The sequence below is a fragment of the Erythranthe guttata genome, chromosome 9, assembly GCF_056151865.1.
Source record: "Erythranthe guttata isolate IM_541 chromosome 9, IM_541, whole genome shotgun sequence".
Taxonomy (NCBI): Eukaryota; Viridiplantae; Streptophyta; class Magnoliopsida; order Lamiales; family Phrymaceae; genus Erythranthe; species Erythranthe guttata.
Window position 1 is genome coordinate 14548448 of NC_142541.1, and position 21467 is coordinate 14569914.

The 21467-nt window shown below is 34.1% G+C and overlaps 3 protein-coding genes across 3 annotated transcripts; 1 reads left to right on the forward strand and 2 right to left on the reverse strand.

The window, feature by feature from the left end:
• The first annotated feature begins 8176 nt into the window (after positions 1 to 8176).
• Positions 8177 to 11639, forward strand: LOC105975802 (PX domain-containing protein EREL2). Its single transcript, XM_013001036.2, has 9 exons — positions 8177 to 8547; positions 8992 to 9102; positions 9177 to 9275; positions 9408 to 9494; positions 9845 to 9953; positions 10043 to 10419; positions 10659 to 10802; positions 10901 to 11122; positions 11211 to 11639. The coding sequence occupies exons 1-9, from the start codon at positions 8287 to 8289 to the stop codon at positions 11439 to 11441; spliced, it is 1641 nt and encodes a 546-aa protein (XP_012856490.2). The 5' UTR covers positions 8177 to 8286; the 3' UTR covers positions 11442 to 11639.
• Positions 11640 to 11752: 113 nt separating this feature from the next.
• LOC105975804 (signal recognition particle subunit SRP54 2) lies at positions 11753 to 16685 on the reverse strand. Its single transcript, XM_013001039.2, has 9 exons — positions 16185 to 16685; positions 15393 to 15492; positions 15065 to 15218; positions 14382 to 14532; positions 14155 to 14303; positions 13112 to 13212; positions 12864 to 13021; positions 12422 to 12536; positions 11753 to 12337 (listed from the first exon to the last, which is right to left on the reverse strand). The coding sequence occupies exons 1-9, from the start codon at positions 16413 to 16415 to the stop codon at positions 12009 to 12011; spliced, it is 1488 nt and encodes a 495-aa protein (XP_012856493.1). The 5' UTR covers positions 16416 to 16685; the 3' UTR covers positions 11753 to 12008.
• A 1796-nt stretch (positions 16686 to 18481) lies between these two features.
• LOC105976095 (hypothetical protein) lies at positions 18482 to 20631 on the reverse strand. Its single transcript, XM_013001385.2, has 5 exons — positions 20237 to 20631; positions 19769 to 19901; positions 19195 to 19415; positions 18869 to 19042; positions 18482 to 18760 (listed from the first exon to the last, which is right to left on the reverse strand). Exons 1-5 carry the CDS (start codon positions 20429 to 20431, stop codon positions 18674 to 18676), a joined length of 810 nt encoding a protein of 269 aa, XP_012856839.2. The 5' UTR covers positions 20432 to 20631; the 3' UTR covers positions 18482 to 18673.
• Between the last annotated feature and the right edge of the window lie 836 nt (positions 20632 to 21467).

Genomic DNA, 21467 nt, shown 5'->3' on the forward strand with positions numbered 1-21467 from the left:
GTGTGTGTGTGAGTGAGAGAGAGAGAGAGAGAGAGAGAGAGAGAGAGAGAGAGAGAGAGAGAGAGAGATGATGCAAGAAAAAGGTAGTAGCTAGGTGTAGAAGTAGGTAGGTTTGTGAAAGTTAATGAGGAGAGATCCGTGGAAGACGGGCATGGATACGAGAAATCAGAAATCAGTGGCCTTTGCCCCTCTCTCTCTCTCTCTCTCTCTCTCTCTCTCTCTCTCTCTCTCTCTCTCTCTCTCTTACATCAACTGGATATTTACATCAAACGCCACCACTCCAAATTAAAAACTATGTTACCTATTTTTGTGTAACACACCAAAAACTCCTGATATGACATGCATGCACTAATTCCTCTCTACTTTTCCTGTCAAAAATAAACTCAACTTTTAAATTTTGCTCCCCTTGTTAATAATTAATTATCACTTATTATTATTTTAAAAAAACATCTATTAATTCACTCGGTAATTAATCAATGTTAGTTACAGTGGTGTTTAGTGTTAAGGTCATTAGGACAGCATTTTACCCAAACTTCCGATCCGTCCACCAGAACCGTGGTGGACTCCTATTTCGGGATATGCGCTCAAACCGTTTTTCGGACTGTCTTTTGAGGCCGATTTCGATGGGGAGGATCGGTGTTTTGACGGGAGATCTAGGCACAATTCGGCGTGTCTTTTTACCGAACTCTTTATAAGGAATTTGGCCATCAAATTAAAATTTGGGTTCATAATTCTAAGGCATTAATATACTCCTAAAGTGTTGCATATATATTCAAGATTATACGAAAATATAATTGCCAAGCGTTTGAAAAGTTCGAAAGTCGCTAACTTACGAATTAAGAATCGAGCTTTTTTTATAAATGCTTAAATTAGTGCTTATAATATATAACCTGAGATTATAATTTATAAAAAAATCAGAGCAAAGGAAATGTAATCACAGAATTAAATATATAGATGTAAAGTAAAGGACATGCATGCATGACATATTTCAGATTGTATATACTACTTTTGAAGAATTGATTAAATCACCTTGAAAATTAATATACATAATTAATCCTAAATTATGCAAACACTGTATTAAGGAAGCACTTACCAGAAGCAAAATTAAGACTAATAAATAAAGATTTAAGTCATGTAATTAAGAATCATGTAGAAGCTCAAAGAAAATTAATGGAGCTACAAATTAAACAAAATTCTTACATATACTAATTATGTTGAAAAAACAGTTCATCTTAATTATAAAAATATATATAATGCAGTACTCATTTTCTACAGATGAAAAAACAAAAAAGTTAATTAATTGTGGCAAAATAAAAATACATGACAAATTAAACAAATGTGATTAATTAAAATAATGCAATTAATGAATTAAACAGTAAATATAATCAGAATTATTACCATGTGCGTACAGATCTTGTAGACCATATTATTAACCATGGTTAGTAGTGCACCGGAGATTCATCTTCTTCATCCCCACCAGAGTTACAATTTAACTACCACCGATGAATTCTGCAAATATCAACACCCTGAAAAAAATCAAAAAATCACCAAAAAACAAATAAATAAATAAATAAATAATAAAAAATCCAGACTTTGCCATGTCTTCCCACAGCATTCTTGAACTTCTGTATGTACAGATAGATATATATTCTTAATTGAAAAAAATACCAACACAAGAAGTTCAAGAAAGCTGTGGAAAAGCATGACAGGATTCCACTGTGTGTGTGTGTTTTTTTTTTCTTTGAGTAATATTTTCATTGTTTAAAAAAAAAAAAAAAAAAAAAAAAAACAAGAAAACCCTTGTGTGTGTGTGTGGTGTTTGTGTGTAAATGAGAGGCCATAACATGGTATTTATAAAAACCAGAAAGATAGACAGATCATAAATAAATTTGATATATATGATTATTCAAATAAATAAATAAAATAATTTGTATGCATATTTAAATAAATAAAAATAAAATGGTAGGAAAAAAAAAAAAGAAAAAAGGAAGGAGGACCACTCTATATAATTCAGCAAACAATGTGTTTAGAAAATACAGCTTTAGCAGAGCGTGGGGAGAAAGGTAGGGTTACCCTTCACGTTCTAGGTATAATACTTACAAATAAGTTAGTGCGCAGGTGGGGTACCTACTACTAAATCACATTTTTATTTATATATCATAAATTTATTTATTTTTATTATTTTTTATATTTTATTTTATTTGATTTAAAAAAAAATAGACAGGAATTAAAAAACAAAAATATAGTGATAATTGACATCCCATCACATGTCAACACATTTGATCTTTGTACCCGGGAATATAATATGTCACTGTTATTCTCTCTTTAATTATTGCCTCCTTATTTTTTTTAATATAATTATAATTAAAAACATTTAAGTATTAATACATGATAATTTTAATTATTATGACAAGAAAGTATTAATTAATATTTAATACTATTCATCAACATATATTTTATTTATACATGTAGGCTTGTAGCTACTAATTTACATATATATATATATATATATATATATATATATATATATATATATATATATATATATATATATATATATATATATATATACATGGGATTTATTACTATGGTCTATTTGATCCTACACTCGATGAAATACATTGGATGATTATTAATCATTGTCCAGCGCACAATCACACACATACACACACATGTGTATGTATGTTTAATGAGAAGTTATTTTATCACATCAACGATTAATAATCACCGAGTATAGCATCTCAATAACCATTTATACGGTTGATGATGCTAAAGATAGATCACCTGATATAGTTGAAATATGATGAGCTGGAAGAGCAAACTGGATCACTGGCTCACGAGCTTGATGACCTTGAGATACATGCGATCAGAGAAGACGTAAACTAAGCCGGAGGTTGATCCAGCTGAAACCTCTCCGGCGCTCAAGCCAGGTGTGTGGATAGCAAAAGTCGTAGGTCGAATACGAGCAGTTGTATAGTTCGAATATTGAACGTACCTTAACAAATGAATTGTAATTTTTATTTATACCGAGTTGGTTGGGCTGAAGTTACTTGATTGTAATTGTCGGGCCCAAACCTTATTTGAAGGTGATTGAACATCAGTTGCAGTTTGTCTTCAATATTGGGCTCGTGACCCAGTAGATAAAGAAATTATAGGCTCATTGGATTGATCCAATTAGGCACATCAACGGCCTTTTCGATAAATATAGGATTTTTCACCTTTTGTTTATATATATATATATATATATATATATATATATATATATATATATATATATATATATATATATATATATATATATATAACAGGGTGGAAAAAAGAAACACAAAAAAGAGTGAGGACAAAGGCAAATTTTGAGAGTGATTCATTGCACGATAGAAAGGTAAAACCAGCGCATACCGAAATAAAAGGAAAGAACAAATATTAATTTTGGATCCATTGCCCTAATTAATTTGATATTTTATTTTTTATTATTATAAATTTATAAGCATATTTATTAGGATAAAATACACGTTGCACCCTTAAAACATATGATTTTTTTATTTTAATGACATGGTATTTTTTCTTGTAATGCCCTTATATATAAAAATGAATATGTAGTACTATTTTTTTCAAAAATTCAATTTTATTATAAAAAAAACTAATTTCATGGATTTTTATTCCAATATTTATTATTGTATCTTCATTAAAGTTAATACAATAAATTTGGAATCATACATACATCAAATTATAGATTTTCACCATCAAATTATAGATTTTCACAAGTGAGATGTATTGATTGTAAAAACAATTCAGAGAATATGTATATTATGGTTGCAACGAACATAACAAGTACTCTACGTGCAACAATGAATTGGGAAAGTAAAAAAAATAAAATTGAAATTAAACTAAAATTTAGAATTTTTTTTTCTTCTTTTAACTTAGAATTTTGAAATTACAAAATTGATTTTAAAGATGTAAATCATACGAGAGATGTAAACCACATAAACTATACGAGAGATGTAAACACATTAAGCTGGCCACGTGTAACAAACTCCACCTAACGATCAATTGAACAAGTTCACCTGCTCCGACCGTTAGATCATCCCTTGCGGGACAAAGTTCTATTTAATTTGGGTAAATTACAACCACCCCTGAGGTAAGGTCAAATTACGAAAAAAATATCATGTTTAGGTAATTAATTACAATCACCCCCTCAACTATGACTTTTCTTACACGTCCACCCCACTGATGTCAAATTGAGTGGAATCTTTTAAATTATATGGAATATTCTCAAGTTTGTACCCGTTTTATCCCATTCGAGCTCAACATTTCGAAGCAAGATGATCACAAGATGTGTTTTTTGGCTTGCATATATACCAGAGTGTTGTGTATAAGAAACTGTATTTTTTGCAAAAAAACGAGCATAAACTAGAGAACTTTCACGGAATCTAGAAGATTATGTTGAATTTGACAGTCCATAAGGGTGGACTAATAAGAAGATGCATAGTTGAGAGTTAGTTGTAATTATCCAAACATGAGGGGTTCTTTCGTAATTTGACCTTACCTCACGGAGGTGGTTGTAATTTAACCATTTAATTTATTAATTGAAAGGGAAAGTGTTAAATTTGATATTTTCTTTAAGGGTGTATTTAACTCTACTTATTATTAACTGAAAATGGGAGATTAAATATGCAATTTTCAAAGGGCAATACAATCTATTACCCAATGATGACAAAAACATATTATTAAATAAAAATAAAATGTAAATAATGTTATAAAATTGGAAAAAGAAAAAAAGATGAAATGTGTGATCACGCAACCACACAATGGGGGTGTCAGAAAATGCATAGCCATTTTGGAGTGACTGCGTAAGACATTGCATATGCGAATGTAATGTACAACGTTACTTCTTTGCCTATCATTCATTATTCACCTGTGGGGGCACCTCACCCAACCAAGCGTGCACCTGCACGGACTTCAGATCATTTCCATTTTTTTTTTTTTTTTTATATTTTTTTTTTTACTGTGATGAATTATAATTCAGTTAATTATAATAAGTGTAAATTCCACTTTCTCTCCTCATGCTTTGGTTAGATATTACTTTACTTCCTTTTACTCTCGATTGCATCGATTTGTCCCCATTGTATTTGATTTATTTCTTAATGTGGATCTTGTTGTTAGTTGTCAGACATTTAACCTTAACATCGTTTGGTCTAAACTTTGAAATTACGAAAGCAAAAAGAAATAAAAAACAAAAATAAATAATTAAAAAATCAAGAAAACGAGAAAACATAGTCCCACGATGGCTGCCACAATTTATTTTTTTTTTTTTTAATTTTTTTTTTAAATAAATAATTATTTAAACTGTTAGGGGTGGTTTTTTTGTAATTTTCAGACTTAGATCAAACGGTGTTAAGGTTAAATTTTTAAAAACTAACGGCGATGGCTATATTGAGACAATTTTTCAAGTACATGCGGTCAAATCGATGCAATTGAAAGTAGAAGGGGTAAAGTGATATCGAGCCAAAGTACAAGGGGAGAAAGTGAAATTTACCCTTATAATAATTATATATAAAAAAAAAAAGGATTATGACATGAATGTTTGCATTAGTGGAGTCACGATTTTATAAGATGTAGTGTTATAAGTCGTATTAGAGTCCATTTAACACGAGAAGTCCGAAATATTGTATACGTCGATTTTGAGCCTAATAACTACAAAACCCGATAGTATATGGGTTTGATCTTCTAATCTTAAGTCCCGACGATATTTGAGTTTGAGCTTAACTAAGCTCGGCTCATGTGACCCGATTGCTGCCCTTAGCCACTGAAGTCATGTATATATATATACATATAAAGCAGTAAAAATGTATTATATAATTAAAAAAGAAAAAAAGAAAAAAGAAAAAGAAGAGTAAAGAGGGAAAAATGTCACCTGACTTTAAGGAGTGGCAGTAGAGAAGAAGATGTATTATATGTTTGTACTTTGGTAAAAGTACAACTCGGGACAGTAAAATAGCGTACATGTTAACTCACCTACAAACAAAGAGATTCTTGTAAGCCCACCACACAATTAATTAATTATTAATTCCAATTTCTTCAATTTAATACATTATTATTGATTATTGTATAAGTATCTCACAAATGTTTTAGCCATGATTTTTTGTATTCTTGTTATCGATTTATTTATTTTGTTTGGATGATTCTTTTCCCGATTAGGTCGATTTTGAGCCGTGGTCGTTTGTTCGACATTATATTTGAGCTCATGAACCGATTGGAGGTTGTTTGGAAAATAATAAAAGTAAAATAACGAGAAATAACTTCCCCCTTCGATTACCCGAGATAAATAAGCGTAGAGCTCGAATTCTTACTTTATAATTTGTATTTGATTTTTTATTTGTATGTTATTTATTTTAACAACACAAGCTTTTTGAAACGGGCATGATAAATTGAATAATTATGACGTAAACATTTCACTTAAGATTAGTGATGAAAGTTGGAATATAATTTCCAATTTTCGCCGGTTTCGATACCGAAACGTTCCGATTTTGAAACAATTTTTTTCATTACGATTTCTAAAATTTCGATTTTCGATATTCTCCGACTTTTTTGCATTGTAATTGCAATCATATAAAAATTGTTTAAAACTTCAGATTTCCGAACCAATTTATTTTCCCAAATTAATTCCGAACATTTTAATTTTTTCCAAAAATAAATTAAGTGTTTACATATTTTTACTTTATGGGCCAGGGCCATTTTAATTTTATTTTACCTTTAAGATATAAATATTTAGTTCACCATAAAAAAAAAAAAAAAAAAAAAAAAAAAAAAAAAAAAAAGTTTTAACATCCATTTGCTTCAATTCATAATTATAATGAGCACTATAACAAGCATAAGGCGCACAATGGTGAATTTACCTACGGGGGCAAAAATCTCGGTGTAATTAACGCCCTCTTTTTGAGTAAAATCCTTAGCTACAAACCTAACTTTATATCTAATTGAATCCACTTAATTTTCGACCTTAAACAACCATTTGTAATCAACCAAAGAACAATTAACATAATAGTATAGTGTCGTTTCACCTTGGAACCAAGGGATTAGAGATGGTCCATCAAGTAACCCCAAGTTGAAGGGGCCAGTTAGGCCAAGAATAGAGATTGATAGAGCATTCTAGAAAATCTTCTAGAATTCTCCCACTAATGTAGAGATCCTTAGAATATCGTCATTTGTATATATTTTGTAGCAGATCGTAGCATTTAGATCAAGATGATCATCACCATCCATCGAGGAGGTGAAGTTGTATAAATAGGGATAGGCTCATTCATTTATAATCATCCAATAATCCAATAATTTAAAGCTTGAGAGGAATAAAACATTCTTTGACATTCTCCGGTACTTATGTTCTTTTATAATCACTTTCGAGTAAAGCTGACTTAGCTTATTTCGAGTAAAGCTGGCTTATCTTATTTGCGATGGGCGAAGATCGATTTAGCGTAAAGAGTGCTATTTCTCAGCTTATTTGTGATGGATGAAGTTGCTATTTCTCAGCTTATTTGTGATGAGCGAAGTTCAAATTCGAATTAGCGTAAGGGACCTATTTCTCTTTGCACCACCAGACCGATGAAGTTGAGATTTCTCAGCTTATTTGCAATGGGCGAAGTTCGAATTCGAATTAGCAAAGGTCAATTTCTTGGATGAGATCCAGTCTTCTGTTACCAGCCATGTGCCTTTCAAGTTCATCAGGGAGTGGCCCGATATGTGGCTTTCAAGTTCATCGCATTCTTCAGTGTCAGTGGTTCGATATGCTAGGGGTTACCAAGATCGACAAATTCATGTCCATTTCCAAGCATTCAAAGTAAACTCCTCCATGTGCCTTTCAACATTCTTCAATGGCAGTGGTCCGGTAAACTAGGGGTTTTCCAGACATATTTTTTTGTCATATTGATAACCCAAGAACATAGGTAGTGGGTCACTTTCTTTTATATAAAAAGTGAATTAGAGTTCAGTTTGCGAAACAATTTGTAATTGGAGGGTACATTATACTATTTTTCTAATTGAAGGGTGCAAATTGCCAATAACATCTATTTTGAGCGTGCAAAATGCCAATTACCCAAATATTTAAATGCTTTGTTTGTAATAAAATAAATTATACAGTTAGTTTTGTTATTATCTTAACTAGCGGGGTTCCCATTGTAATTATCAATCGAACATAGTGCGTCGTCGTCAACTGAAGAAAATTACGCAAAAAAAAGAAAAAAGAAAAAAGAGAAAATCTCTCAGAAACAATTCATCAAACAGGTTTCAGTCATGAATCTGTACGGGCTCGATTACTCACTCCTCGACGTGGGCTTCGACGATCCCACTCTCATCGAATCAATTTCAAGCTCCCATCGAATGTACAGAGACACAAGGCACAGAGAAATCGACGAGGAGGAGAAGAATTTAATCAAACTTTCCAGTTCAATTTTGAGAGAAATCAAGTCCGATAGCACTCCGCCGAAGCGTCGGCACGACGGACTTTCGCCGCTGCCACTTGGAATGGACTGGAGCCCTCCTCCTCGTAGCTGGGTATCTATCACCTTTTCTCCTTCGATTTTTCGATTTTAATTAGGAAATTAGCCATTTATCAGTTCTTAGGGTATGTTTCGTTAAGTTTAATTTATGCCAATCAGCAATCATGAATCATTCGTATTTTACTCTTGTAGTTGTATTTATGTTATTTTTTTCCCATGGCCGAATGATATTATTTGTGCACTCAATTTGTTCATGAACTCTTTTAGAACTAAATCGACTGTCTGGATTACCTAATTATGATTTTTTTCTCACAATTAATAAATTATTAGCATCATTTATCATCAAATTTAACCAGAAATGCTATTTGAATTTACCAGGTTTTTCCGGCACCGATTTTTTTTTTGTCCCATGTTTTGTTCTGGAGTATTATTTTGTGGCTGAATATGCAAGAGTATACCGTGCATTGTGTATTTTAACAATCTCCCGTTTGTGTTGTAGAACGGGCCGAGCACAATCTGGCCTCACGATTTCCAAACAGGATGGAGTTATTGTGTCACAGTTCCTTCTTGTAGCATCTTTTCCGAATCGGGAGGTTCGGAACCCGTAACGGTATAGAATCTATTATTCGTCTCAATTTACTTTTTTTTATGAATCGTATCTGTTTTGACTTTCCCATATCACAGTTTTACAGGGTTCAAGTCGGTTTGCAGTCACCATTAGGAGTTACCGCGACACGGGAAGTGTTGAGAAGATTTAGTGATTTCTTGAAGCTGTCATCTGATGTGAGTTTGCCTTTTTCCAAAGAACCCGTACAACACAATCGACCAGTATCTTGTACATAGACTAGGAAACTTCACCTTGTCTAGTAATTGACACTTTCTCTAACGAAAACGACATTGTTTGTGCCTTTGCAGCTAAACCGGTCTTTTCCCAAGAAAAAATTGCCCCCTGCTCCTCCGAAGGGGCTTTTGAGAATAAAAAGCAGAGCAGTTTTGGAGGAAGTATGTAACTCCTTTATTTTGGTTCTTGATGAATGTCTCGTAAATTACTTCTTTTTATCCTCAAAAGTTTCAAGATAATGCCGACTGGACACTGGTGGTGTCTTCTCATTGAAATTAATTCCGCTTTTAAGCAAAACATCACTATATATTCTACTTCTTGGATTATTGGATAGCATATAGTAAGTGAAAGACATAAATCCTTCTTTTAAGCGGGATTTAATGTTAGACTTTACGTCGTACAATATAAAATTTTAATAGAGTTATTATGATCTGATAAGTTGTGTGGTTGTTCGTATACATCAATTTGATTTTATTACATTACCATCCTAAATTAGCAAAATTCGTCGCAGCGTAGGTGTGCTTTGGAGGATTGGATGACAAAGGTACTTTCTGATATGGATTTCTCAAGAAGTGCTCCCGTGGCATGCTTTCTTGAATTAGAAGCGGCTGCAAGGTCATGTATGTATCTATTTTTTCGGTTGCCCGCAACTTGGTTAAAAATTTAGATTTTCATATTTAAGCTCATTACTTATTTTCTCACATTTCAGCATTCAGTGAGTCGAGTCACCAGGTGCCGAATGTAAATTTATGCAACGGTGACAGCTCATCAGATCCACTTTCAAGCCACACTGATGGTTCTCCGAGTGAAGCCTTTCACGATAAAAATACTACGGAGGTTCATCAAGATTGCGGCGGTTCGTCTAAATCTTGTGAAAGTGTCGAAGCTTCGGACGACGCACTTGCCAGCTCAGATTTGCAATTCCCGAATGATGCTTTGGTGTTTCTTCCAATGAAGGAGCAGCAGAAGATAAAGAGGGTTTTCACTACCATGCAAGAACGATTTGTGACGTCAAAGATGGATATCGAAGATCTAATAGCAAGACTAGATCAAGAGCTTGCTGCCAGACAGTATCTCACTGCAAAGGTATATTTGCCCTCGTCAAATGTTAAGTGAATACTTCCTTACAGCTCGTCTCTAACATGTTTCCTGCCATAAAGTTCTCATTCGCATTACTCAACAGGTATCAAAACCACTATGCAGCTAAAGCTATGTGTATAGCTGATTCTATTTGTAAAAATTGTGCTTTAATCACTGCATTGTTTAGTGATTAACAAGATTTATGTTGCAGATGAACTATTTATTGTTGGTGTTGTTTTTTGCAGGTCAAAGATTTGGAAAGCAAACTTGAATCTACAAAGACGAGTGGGGAAGAAAGTCTGAAGCAGGCGATTTTCTTGGAAACGGAAAGATTTACTAACTTGCAACGGGACATGGAGGAACTCGGACGAAAGTATGGAGAGATGGAGGTCAGATTGAAAACCAAACTTTTTTCTGAATTTGTTTTCTTGTGAACTTTGTTCCGTTCTGCATTTCCTGGAAATACTTAATATCTGTAATAACTCAGGACGATAAAACTTCGCTCGTTAAAGAGAATGAAGCACTGCGGCAAGAATCCGATTCTGCGAAAGAGCAGCTTAAAAACTTGCAGAAATTCCATGAAGAGTCGGACTTGAAATCCAAGTCAGTTATTAAATTTCTTTCTGGGAAAGTTAAATCACTCCGAATTTCTCAATCCGCATTGCAGCAGGAGCTTGACAGGGTGACAAAAGAAAGAACATTATCGGAGGTAATTCAGATTCATGCGACAATATTAAAATACATATTGCGTTTTGAGAGAACCTTATTTTCATTTAAAAAATCATGGTACTAAACAGGAGCAGCTTTTTACACGGGTCACTACAACTCATAACGGAAGTGACAACGTGACTAAGATAACAGATGATGAATGGAGGAAGATGGTAAGAGATGCTGTCATTAGCAATGCAATTCCGAGGAAACGAGGGAATTCTCGTATGCGGTATGATCTTAATACAACTGATGATGATAGTCCTGACAGCTCTGGAACAGTTGAAGACGATTGTATTTCTTCGAGGAAAAAACTGTAACTGGCAAACTACTTCGGTTGGATAATGTAATTAAGATGATATTTTGTCTTTATAAGAATACCGTATGTATGTATTTACGTTCACAGTTCACCGTAAAAGCAGATATGACTTGAAATTGCAGTTTACTGTTTCTGTTTACTCTAGTATCTGAACAAGGTGGTTGTAATTATTATCCAAATAAGAGGGGTTTTCTCGTGACTCAATTTGATTTTTGCAGTTATCGTTTATGTTAATACAGCAGTATTATTTTTCTACTTTCACTACAGTATTATATTAAAAACACACATCCCACATATAATCCTAAATGCCACTTACAAAAATCTCTTTCATGTCATTTCCACAATTAAAGTTTACCGTATCCAAACGTATCCGTGAACATACAGTAACAGGAACAATGGTAACGTCGAAGTTTTTCACGAAAATTAAAAATAAAAAAAAGTTGTACAGTGTAATAACTTGACCAAATTTAAGGCAAACTGTGCCAAAAACTTCTGTTGAAGTGCAAAAACCTTAATCAACTCGACTCGACTCGTTCTTTTTCTTTTTTTTTTTGGGCACCGCACTAATCTACTTATCTCCACCGCCAAACATACCCATCATATCCTTAGAAGAGCCCATTTGCTTCATCAAGCTTTGCAAGCCGCCCATTCCACCAATCTGCTTCAGCATCTGAGGTGGAAGTACCTTACTCATGTGTTGAGCGTTCATATTTCTCGATAAAGCACTCATTTCTCCCTTCTTTGGAATCTTCAAACCCTTCATCTTGCTCCAAATCTTCGCCAGCCGTTTGTACTCTTCCAACATTTCCATTACATCCCTTACTGGACGACCACATCCTCTCGCTATCCGCATTACTCGAGATTCATTCATCAGCTTCGGATTCGAACTGTCCAACTCTGCAATATTAACATATTATTTACAACGAAATAAAGTTTGGACATTGAAAAGAATGACTTCATGTGGTAAGAGAAAAAAATTGCCTTCATTAGTCATCGAGTCCATCATTGTCATATATCTTTTAATCTTGGCCTGGCTTTCCTTTTCACGGCCTTTGGGCATCAACTCTTGGCTAAATCCTGGAAGCATGGAGAACACCTATACAAAAAAAACGGAGTGAGTTTTAGTTATTCGAATCTGATCAAGATATGTCTATTCAAAAGAGAACTTGCACAAAAAAATTATTTCCATAGTGTATATATTGTTAAGATGATGGTTGCAAAATAATCTGACGTCTGTGATCTGTATCAAGCAAGAAGCATATCATTCTGCAGTAGTAGCTCGGTCCACATTAAAACACGATTGACAATTCTTTTAGAAAGTAATTATTTTCAAGGCATTCTTGTTAGTGACATCAGTATATTCTGGAAAACAGAACCACTAATTAAAACCCCATAGAGATAGGTACATAAGCAACTGACAGACCTGACCGATAGGACCCATTTTAAGTATATTCTGAAATTGCTCGTACATAATCCTCAAAGTAAAGTTGCCTTCTGAAAGCTTCTGGAGAAGCTCGGGCTGTTGATCCATAGGAACAACTTCTTGAATTTTGTCCATGAACCCAGACAAATCACCGAAACCTATAAAAATTGCAATACAATGTTACTTACTTGAAAAAGATTAGCAACAACATAAAAAAAAGAATTGTAATTACGATTAAGGATGCCAACCTAAAAGACGTTTAACAAATGGTTTGACATCAAATACTTCAAACTCATCCATATGTTCACCCGTCCCGATAAATATGATTGGACTTTTTGTCGCTGCAACCCTGCAAAGGGAGTAGGGGGATCAATACATATTTTCAATGATATAACATATTGTGTTAATTCATGTTCATAGGTGTCGGATAGTTTAAAATCTATACATGAAATAACGAGCCTAAAACTTGAAAGATACTTCAAAACTTCAGTGACATCACCACATAAAATATGCAACTTACTATTGAGAATGGCTGATTAAAGCTATTAGCTGTTTACTAGGTAATTAATGTTCATTAAAATGTTGGAAGACATCCCACAATTCATATTTACTCCGGATAATTGAGAGCAGCACCAATCAAGCAAACGCCTTGTCAGTTGTCACATATTTTGCTAAAATGTTTGACTTTGATTTCTATAAGAGTACATCTCATTATATATTATATAAATCAAGGGCAGTTTTCAATCATTGGAGTCTCACTCTGAAACGGAACATATTTCTTGGAATTAACTAATCAAATGTGCTGCCAAACACAATCCATACATCTTATAGCTGAAAAGAGAAACACTTTACCCAAAACGGGACCCAGGCACTCACAATAATATAAATCCTTCCCAACTATTAAACTCTACTTTCCCTGTTATATAACCAATGTATTTATTCATAGTTTAAAGTTTTCAACCAGTTCTACTATGGTTGAATGTATATTATATAACTATATCTCTCTCCACTGGCCATGATATAATCATAAAATTTAATTACCGAATGTAACAAACTTATGTCCGTAACCATCTTCCCCAAACTTGTCATCAATATTTACTAGTACTATACTACAGTTTCCTACACCCTGAAACTAGGAACAGAGCCAAAGTCGAGTGAACTTCTCTATCCATTCGGCGAAAGAAGCTAGAGCACATGCATATCAGGAAGGGATGTGTCCGTCACTCCCATGTCTTTGTAGCTATTCCCCCATTTAAATTAAAAAATTCGATAACCTGTTATTAAAACTTACGCACTAAGAGCACCACCTCCCTTAGCATGTCCATCCATCTTAGTGATAATCACAGCTCCAACTGCAACACTTTGCTTGAATGCCTGAGCTTGATCAAAGGCAGCTTGACCAATACTGCTGTCCATGACAAATATCACAAGATCTGGTTTCTGGAATTTTCAAATAATAATATTATTATTACAAAGTCGAGAGTACAAAAAAAAAAGGAGCATCACAGAAAAGCATACCGTTGCTTCAGAAACTTGACGCATCTCTTCAAAAAGAGCTGCTTCCTGCTTGTGACGTCCACTAGTATCAACAATTATGAGATCACAATTTTCCTGCTTAAATCTTTCAACCCCTTCAACTGCAATTCTCACTGGATCGGACTCTGTGTAGCTGTAAACAAACAAATAATCAGTTGTAGAATCCCCAAGATTGAGGATGGCAGCAACTTGATGCATTTGGATCAAAACGATCTCTTTGAAGAGAAAATTGACTGGATGAAGTAACAAGTCTTGTATCTAAAAGGGAAAAGGTGAAGATGCGGGAAAAGAGTTTCCCACAAAATATGCATAATTAACACACTACACATCGTAAAGCTAATACCGGAAACACCAATTCTCCCACTTTGCTCATAATCCCCACATAAATAATTTCATATTATTACTGGTTGAGGAAAACCAATCTTACGTATTCAACAATAATGAACCTTTTATACTTGAATGCCTTGATTATGAACGAGTAGAAACTTCATTAGAATACTTTGTTTCTCATGAAATTGGATCAATATAACAGATACTGAAAGTGAAGTCTATTCATTAGAATGTAATTGGTTCTGTATTTTTTTTCCATGGACACATACATACTGACAGCATATTCTGAACACACATTAAGAAAATAGTCCACCAAATAATAGAGAGAACGATACCTTCCGTAGAAAGGAATTTTAGCTTTAGTGGCGTTCTGCTTCAACTGATCAAATGCACCAGCTCTGAATGTATCTGCGCAAACCAGGGCAGGTTTCCATCCCTTCTTCTGGTGATGGTATGCATATTTTGTACAGGTAGTAGTTTTCCCCGACCCTAGAATCAAGTATGTGTGCATAATTAAATACTTCTGAATATGTCATCACAGTCAATTAAACATGTAATTGCATAACCCAAGTGCGAGTCGACAATTTACGGACTTTCAGCCCGGAGTGACACTCTATACAACACACATCAATGACTAACATCAATGCCATGATAACAGCATACCTTGCAGACCAACGAACATAACAATACTAGTTTTCCCTTTTTTTAGAGCAAACGAAGGTTTCCCGGGATCCAATATCTTGCATAGCTCGTTATAAATAGCCTGCAAAAAGAGGGGAATAAAAAATAAGAGAAACTTGCAAGAGTAGAAAAGGGTGAAAAGAGAAACCAAGACACTGTTATTTTGAATCCATTCACAGTTGGTTCAGTAATTGGGAATACGATCACACGTGAAGAAAATAAAAACCAGAGCATGCATGTATGATGTATCATCCAGATTCTGACCCCCTCCAAAAAAAAAACCATCCAGATTATTATATTAAAATTGGCTTCAAACCAGCCAATTTAGCTTCTGAAAACGAGCAAGCACATGCAACACAAAAACACTGTAACACAAAAACGAGCAAGTACATGCAACAAAAAATCATGCTGCAACTCCATTTTCCAAATTAATAACCACGCCCCAAAGAAGAAGTGCAAAGAAAAAATATTAATAAATGATAAACTATCTAAAGAATATCCTCACATTCGTAGCCAAAAAAATAGGGGAAAAAAATCAGTTACTAAATCACAGGACAAAGCATAACATTTTCATTTAATTTTCAATTTTCGCCTTCCCAGATCAAATCCCACATCTAAAATCATCGAATATCCAAAACCCTCAATTAGGATCCAGGACTGAAAATCACACCCTCAATTTATAAATAATTTCAAGTACAAAAATAAACCGATAACTCTATTTTTTCAACCATTGCGGGATAAAAGAAAAAAAAAAAAGTAAAAATGGGTATGCACCTCTTGGATAATTCTGCGTTTATTATGGCCGGCGGCTAGCTCTTCGAGATTGACGATTTTCTTGATATTGTTCTTCATATCGCGAACGAGCATGAACTGAACATCAGCTTGAAGGAGAGCGCGCGTAATCTCATTGAGGCAATCATTTAAAACCTTCTCATCAATGATCGTCGCATTGCTCATCTGCTGAAGAGCACGCGAAATGCTTCCACCTAATTCCGCGAGCACCATCTTTACTGATTCTAACTGATCGGACACAAATTCCGATTAGGGTTTGGGGTTGGGGGAAAGAGGGGAGACGAATTGGGATATTCGAACTGCGTTTTGCTGAGGGAGAGTGGTAATTGAGATAATACAACTATAGAAAGTATTATTGTGTCCGGTTCAGACCGGATTTGCCTAAACTGTACATCCAGCTCGACTAATTTGTGTTGGATTGGATTAAAATAATTTTCTATTGACTAAATTAATTAGTCATTTAATAAATAAAATAATCGATTTCTTTTGTTATATCATATATGAATGTATTTTTTTTTTTTTTTTTGTATTAGATGTGATTTTTCAATAGTATTAATAATTTAATAACAAATCCGGGGAGGTACTTTGCTAAGCTTATAAGATGTTAACATGAGTTTATAAGCTCTTACAAAGTGTTTGGAATTTTTTTATAAAAAAAATCCTAATTTTTTTTTAAAATAAGCTGTTGGAGAGCAAATAAGATTTTTTTTTTTTTAAATACATATACCCCACCTTTTTATTTAAGATCTTATTACGAGTAAAAATAGGAAATAAGTTTATTATCCAAACACTCTAAAATTAAGGGCTAATATAATATGCTAGAAGTCCCTCATACGAAACCTAATTTGAAGTAAATGGCAAGTCTAAATCTATTTTTTTAATTAAATCCTTAGATTGAAATAATATATGACTCACATCCTTAATTTTTTTCCAATCCCTATCTTGACCTTACACCCTGAATCTTATAACCCACATATTCACGTTTCTTCTCAGATCTTCTCAGATCTATTTTTCCTCTTTATTCTTCTTCTTTCTCTCGTTCTTTCTGTCTCGCTCTCTCAATTTATTTCTCTCAATCTCAAGATATCTCTCTCGCCACACTCCATCTCATGATTGAGAGGGGGGGGTGGCTGTGACGAAGGAATCGACTATGATGTTGGCGGCGGCGGCGGTCAGCGGCGTTGGTCATAAGGTCGGCGGCGCTCGGGGGCTGGGGGATGGTGTCGGTGGTGCTCGACATTGTGGGGGGATCTAGCAGCGTGGGTGGGGTTTTGTGGCATCTTTAGCGGGTGGCGATGTTGGCGTCACAGATCTAGGGTTTGGTGGAGGAGATCTACGGTTTGGTGGGGGCAGATCTAAGATTTTTCGACTTTATGTCTATAGATGTCTATGAGTAGCTATGGGTGTCTATAGTGTTTGACGGCTAGGGTTCAAAGGAGGAATTAGGGTTTTGAGAATACGTGACTATGGATTACTACAGTTTCCTACAAGTGTCTATACATGACTACGGACTACTATGGTTTTCTACGGGTTTATATAGAAGATTACGGCTGCAAAAAAATTAAAAAAATCACAATTTTCAATATTATGTAGAAAAAAAGGAAAAAATACGAAAATGCAAAATAAAAATATTTGTTCTACGAAAAAAAATAATAACAAAAATGCTAGATGAGAAAATAAAAATGTTAAATGCAGAATGAAAAAAATTATAAATGCATTTTAAATATTACTTGGTGCATATTTCATTTTTTTTTATGTGGGGGCATTTTTGAAATGAAATTTATAAAGGAGGTGAAGCAAATGTTTAGTTAGACTTGTCATTTAGTTCTAATAAGTTTTGTCACTAGGGACCTATATTTTAAAGCCCAAAAAATTTAATCATAAAAATAAGAGGTAACAACTTATCAGCTCTTAAAACGTCTTATCAGACATAGGAACTTATCAGTTGTTTAAAATAATCTTAGCCAAACACCCTCTTAATTTGTAGTATTTTAGATCAAACCATTTTTCACCATTTTTTTCCCTCTCGTATGATTTGCAAACTATTATACGAGAGTGTAAGTTTACCCAATGCACCTACATGATTGTTGCGGGTTCCTTCATTAAAAAAAAAATGAACATAAATATTGGCTAAGTGGAATAACACGAGGGTATTATGTGCTTATATTAAAGTACAAGGGGGTAATTTGCTTATATTGAAAGTATAAGGGGGCCATATCACAAAGTTCAAACCACAGGGGTTTAAGTGCTATTTACCCAAAAAAAAAAAGCAAGAACACTAAAAGAAAACTTGGTTCTCAACTTTTGACATTAATAAGAATAAATTGATTTAAACCCAATGCAAGAACAATATATAGCTTCTGTAAGCAGTTCATTATACAGCCTATAGAAAAAGCACATGTAGTACATCTTTTCTTTTTCTTTTTTTTCACACGAACACATAAATAGTAAACGACTTCTCCATCTTTTCATTAGAACACATCGGGATGAAATCGACCAGGAATGGAGCTGCTCTGCTGAGCCTGGCTTAAATGCAATGTCAACGCATAGTTGTTCACCTGCACAAACATACATAGTTAATGGAAAAACTTATCATAAAATACACAAAAATATCATTAAATAAAAACATTTAAATATAAAATAAAAAATAAAACGCACTAACTAACCTCGAGAGTTCTCACACGCTCTTGGTACTGAGCCACTATCTGCTTCAATTGCTGCACCTCTTGGCTCCTTTCGTCATTCTCCTTTTGCCGTTCGTACTGTATCGCTACAGCTCGTTTAAGGATTGCATTATCTCGTACAAGCGCCTCCATTTGTTCCTTCAGCATCACACTTTCCTAAATAATAATCGAAATATTATGAGTTGCAAGAACCTTCATTCGAATTGGGTCGATCAGATCATAATAAACATCTACAGACTCCCATCTAGAATATTGTTGATTGGTTTAAAAGTTATATAGATATGCGAGACGAGATTTGGATATTTCACCTTGTGGAAACTTTGAGCTGAGTCAGCACTAGCTCGAGAATTAATGGATTTCTCCAAACTTTCCAATATTCTTGCTGCGCGGGATCTTGCATCGTCAATGCTAGTGGCACTCATCATCTCAGTCACAAATAAGTCAACCCATTCGGTACCATTTACCGGCAGGTTGCTTTGGACTTGAGGCTCCTGTAAATTAACTGTATCCCCACTAGTTGGTGTTGCACCTGTGAATTATAAATTTGAAGTCTAAGATGTCGATAATTAATTACAAGAACAACAAATTCATTGAAACATACACGTAAAAAAACGCCAAAAATTATAATGCTCGAATTATACATCCGAACTTCTCCCCAACATAACTAATTTTCGGTAAGGAATCAAACAATGGCAGATTTAATCACCGTAAAATGACAGGTCACAAAGGTTTCGTCAGTCCATCTTTCATATGCATATGCATCTATCGGCAAAAATCTGTGTCTTGGTTCTTAATATGCAGATTAAGAAGGCTAAGCTAATTCGATAAAACACTCCACACGGATTAATCTCAAGTAAAAATTAAAGAAGTCCAATTTCAGACCTTGTTCGATAATGTTATTTTCTTCAGAAGCAGAGCCTGAGTTGCCCTTGGAATATCCATCGTAAAGTTCATGAATGCTTTTAATAGCCAAGTCCAAATCGTTGCCAGAATCTTCTAGAGCCTTCTCGAGAAACTGAAAGTAGTTAAAGAAACGGTAAGATTGAACAGAATAACAAGAGTGAACGATGGTACGTGCACTATAAAAGGCCGAATAACCAGTCATATTTTTAAGCATTTGTAAGCAGCTGCTAAATTATATTCCAATTCACCATTTTCCCAAACAATACAATTCAGCCGAATTTAATTATACATAAATTCATTTAAAATGAACAAACAAGGTTGGATTGGATTTAAGAGACTGCTCAAGATATCGTATTGCTCAAGAAACAAATATATAACGAACAATTCGTATCTATCTACCAAACCCTAGGAACAACAGAGATAATGAAACCTAAGCGTAACGCTCACCTGAATTTCAGTATCGGGAAACAAAGCCTTGAGCTGATCAACTAGGCTTGTTTGAACCGGCGGCGAATAAGTAAACGGCACCGGAGACGCCGACGAAGAGCACCGGAACTTCTTGTACGCCGGCTGCGGTGCGGACTCCGGCGACGAGTCCATGTCATCGAAGAACGATCTCTTGCCATAGACCATTGCAGACATTATTCTTGTATTTTTGAATTAATTTAGTTCGAGAATAATTTATCGCCTCGATTGCTCAATAGACATTTATTCCCAAATTCAAATTGGAAAAGGAACAAATTGAATGAAAAATTAGGGTTTGTGATTCCACGCTTGGCTTCGGGATAGAGAAGTACTTTTCTTTGTGTTCACGTTTTCTGGAGAAAAGCGTTTTTGCGGTGTTGGACGTGGGTATTTATAGTCGTGGATATTTATGTAAAAAGGGAAAATTAGAAAAATCCCTTAATTTTATTTGGGTAACTTACGGCCACACCCCTAATATAAGATCAAATTAAAAAAAACACCCTTATGTTTGGGTAATTACAACCATCTCATCAACTATGAATCTTCATACATGGTCATAGGGGTGGATTTTTTTAACCAAATTGTCCTACCAACCCGTTGCCCTACCGAGCCCCACCGATCCTCTACCGAAATATTTCTACCGAATTATTACCGTACCCTACCGAAATATTTTAGTAGGGCAACAGCACTCAATATTATTAAAATGGTATTGCCCTACCGTACCGAAATATTATTAATAAATAAAATTTTATTTTAATAATTAATTTATTATATATAAAAAGTGAACATAATATCCTAACTAACTACTATTAGTTAAAATTAATTATACTCTTTAGGTATGTCAAAAATATTTTAAGTTGCTTTCATTAATAATGATGTAGTTGATGTTAAAAGTTTTTATGTTATAATTTTGTTTACAAAATATTTCATATTAGGTAAATTAAGAACATATATTTAGAATACTTATATCATAAATACTAGTTTTGAACATTTCACACATGTATATTCCTTGAATTGCTTTGAAAAAATGATTTTCAATTTAGATTTGAATAGTAGATAACATAGATTGCTAATTACCGTTACCATACCCTACCGTACCGAAATTTTGGTATGCCGAAATCGGTATGCCAAAGTTCTTGGTAGGGGTAATGGTAATGGATTTCATAATACCGAAAATTCGGTAATGGTAGTAATTTGAGGGGTTTGGTACGGT

Excerpts from the sequence above, each read along its gene's own strand:
- LOC105975802 (XM_013001036.2), top strand. The coding sequence starts at position 8,287 with ATGAATCTGTACGGGCTCGATTACTCACTCCTCGACGTGGGCTTCGAC. Across the intron at positions 9,103-9,176 it reads GAGGTTCGGAACCCGTAACG|TTTTACAGGGTTCAAGTCGG; the intron begins GTATAGAATCTA and ends CCCATATCACAG. Across the intron at positions 9,276-9,407 it reads TCTTGAAGCTGTCATCTGAT|CTAAACCGGTCTTTTCCCAA; the intron begins GTGAGTTTGCCT and ends GTGCCTTTGCAG.
- LOC105975804 (XM_013001039.2), bottom strand. The coding sequence starts at position 16,415 with ATGGTGCTCGCGGAATTAGGTGGAAGCATTTCGCGTGCTCTTCAGCAG. Across the intron at positions 15,219-15,392 it reads TATGTTCGTTGGTCTGCAAG|GGTCGGGGAAAACTACTACC; the intron begins GTATGCTGTTAT and ends ACTTGATTCTAG. Across the intron at positions 13,213-14,154 it reads GGAGGTGGTGCTCTTAGTGC|GGTTGCAGCGACAAAAAGTC; the intron begins GTAAGTTTTAAT and ends CTCCCTTTGCAG.
- LOC105976095 (XM_013001385.2), bottom strand. The coding sequence starts at position 20,431 with ATGTCTGCAATGGTCTATGGCAAGAGATCGTTCTTCGATGACATGGAC. Across the intron at positions 19,416-19,768 it reads AAATAACATTATCGAACAAG|GTGCAACACCAACTAGTGGG; the intron begins GTCTGAAATTGG and ends TATAATTCACAG. Across the intron at positions 18,761-18,868 it reads AGCGTGTGAGAACTCTCGAG|GTGAACAACTATGCGTTGAC; the intron begins GTTAGTTAGTGC and ends ATGTTTGTGCAG.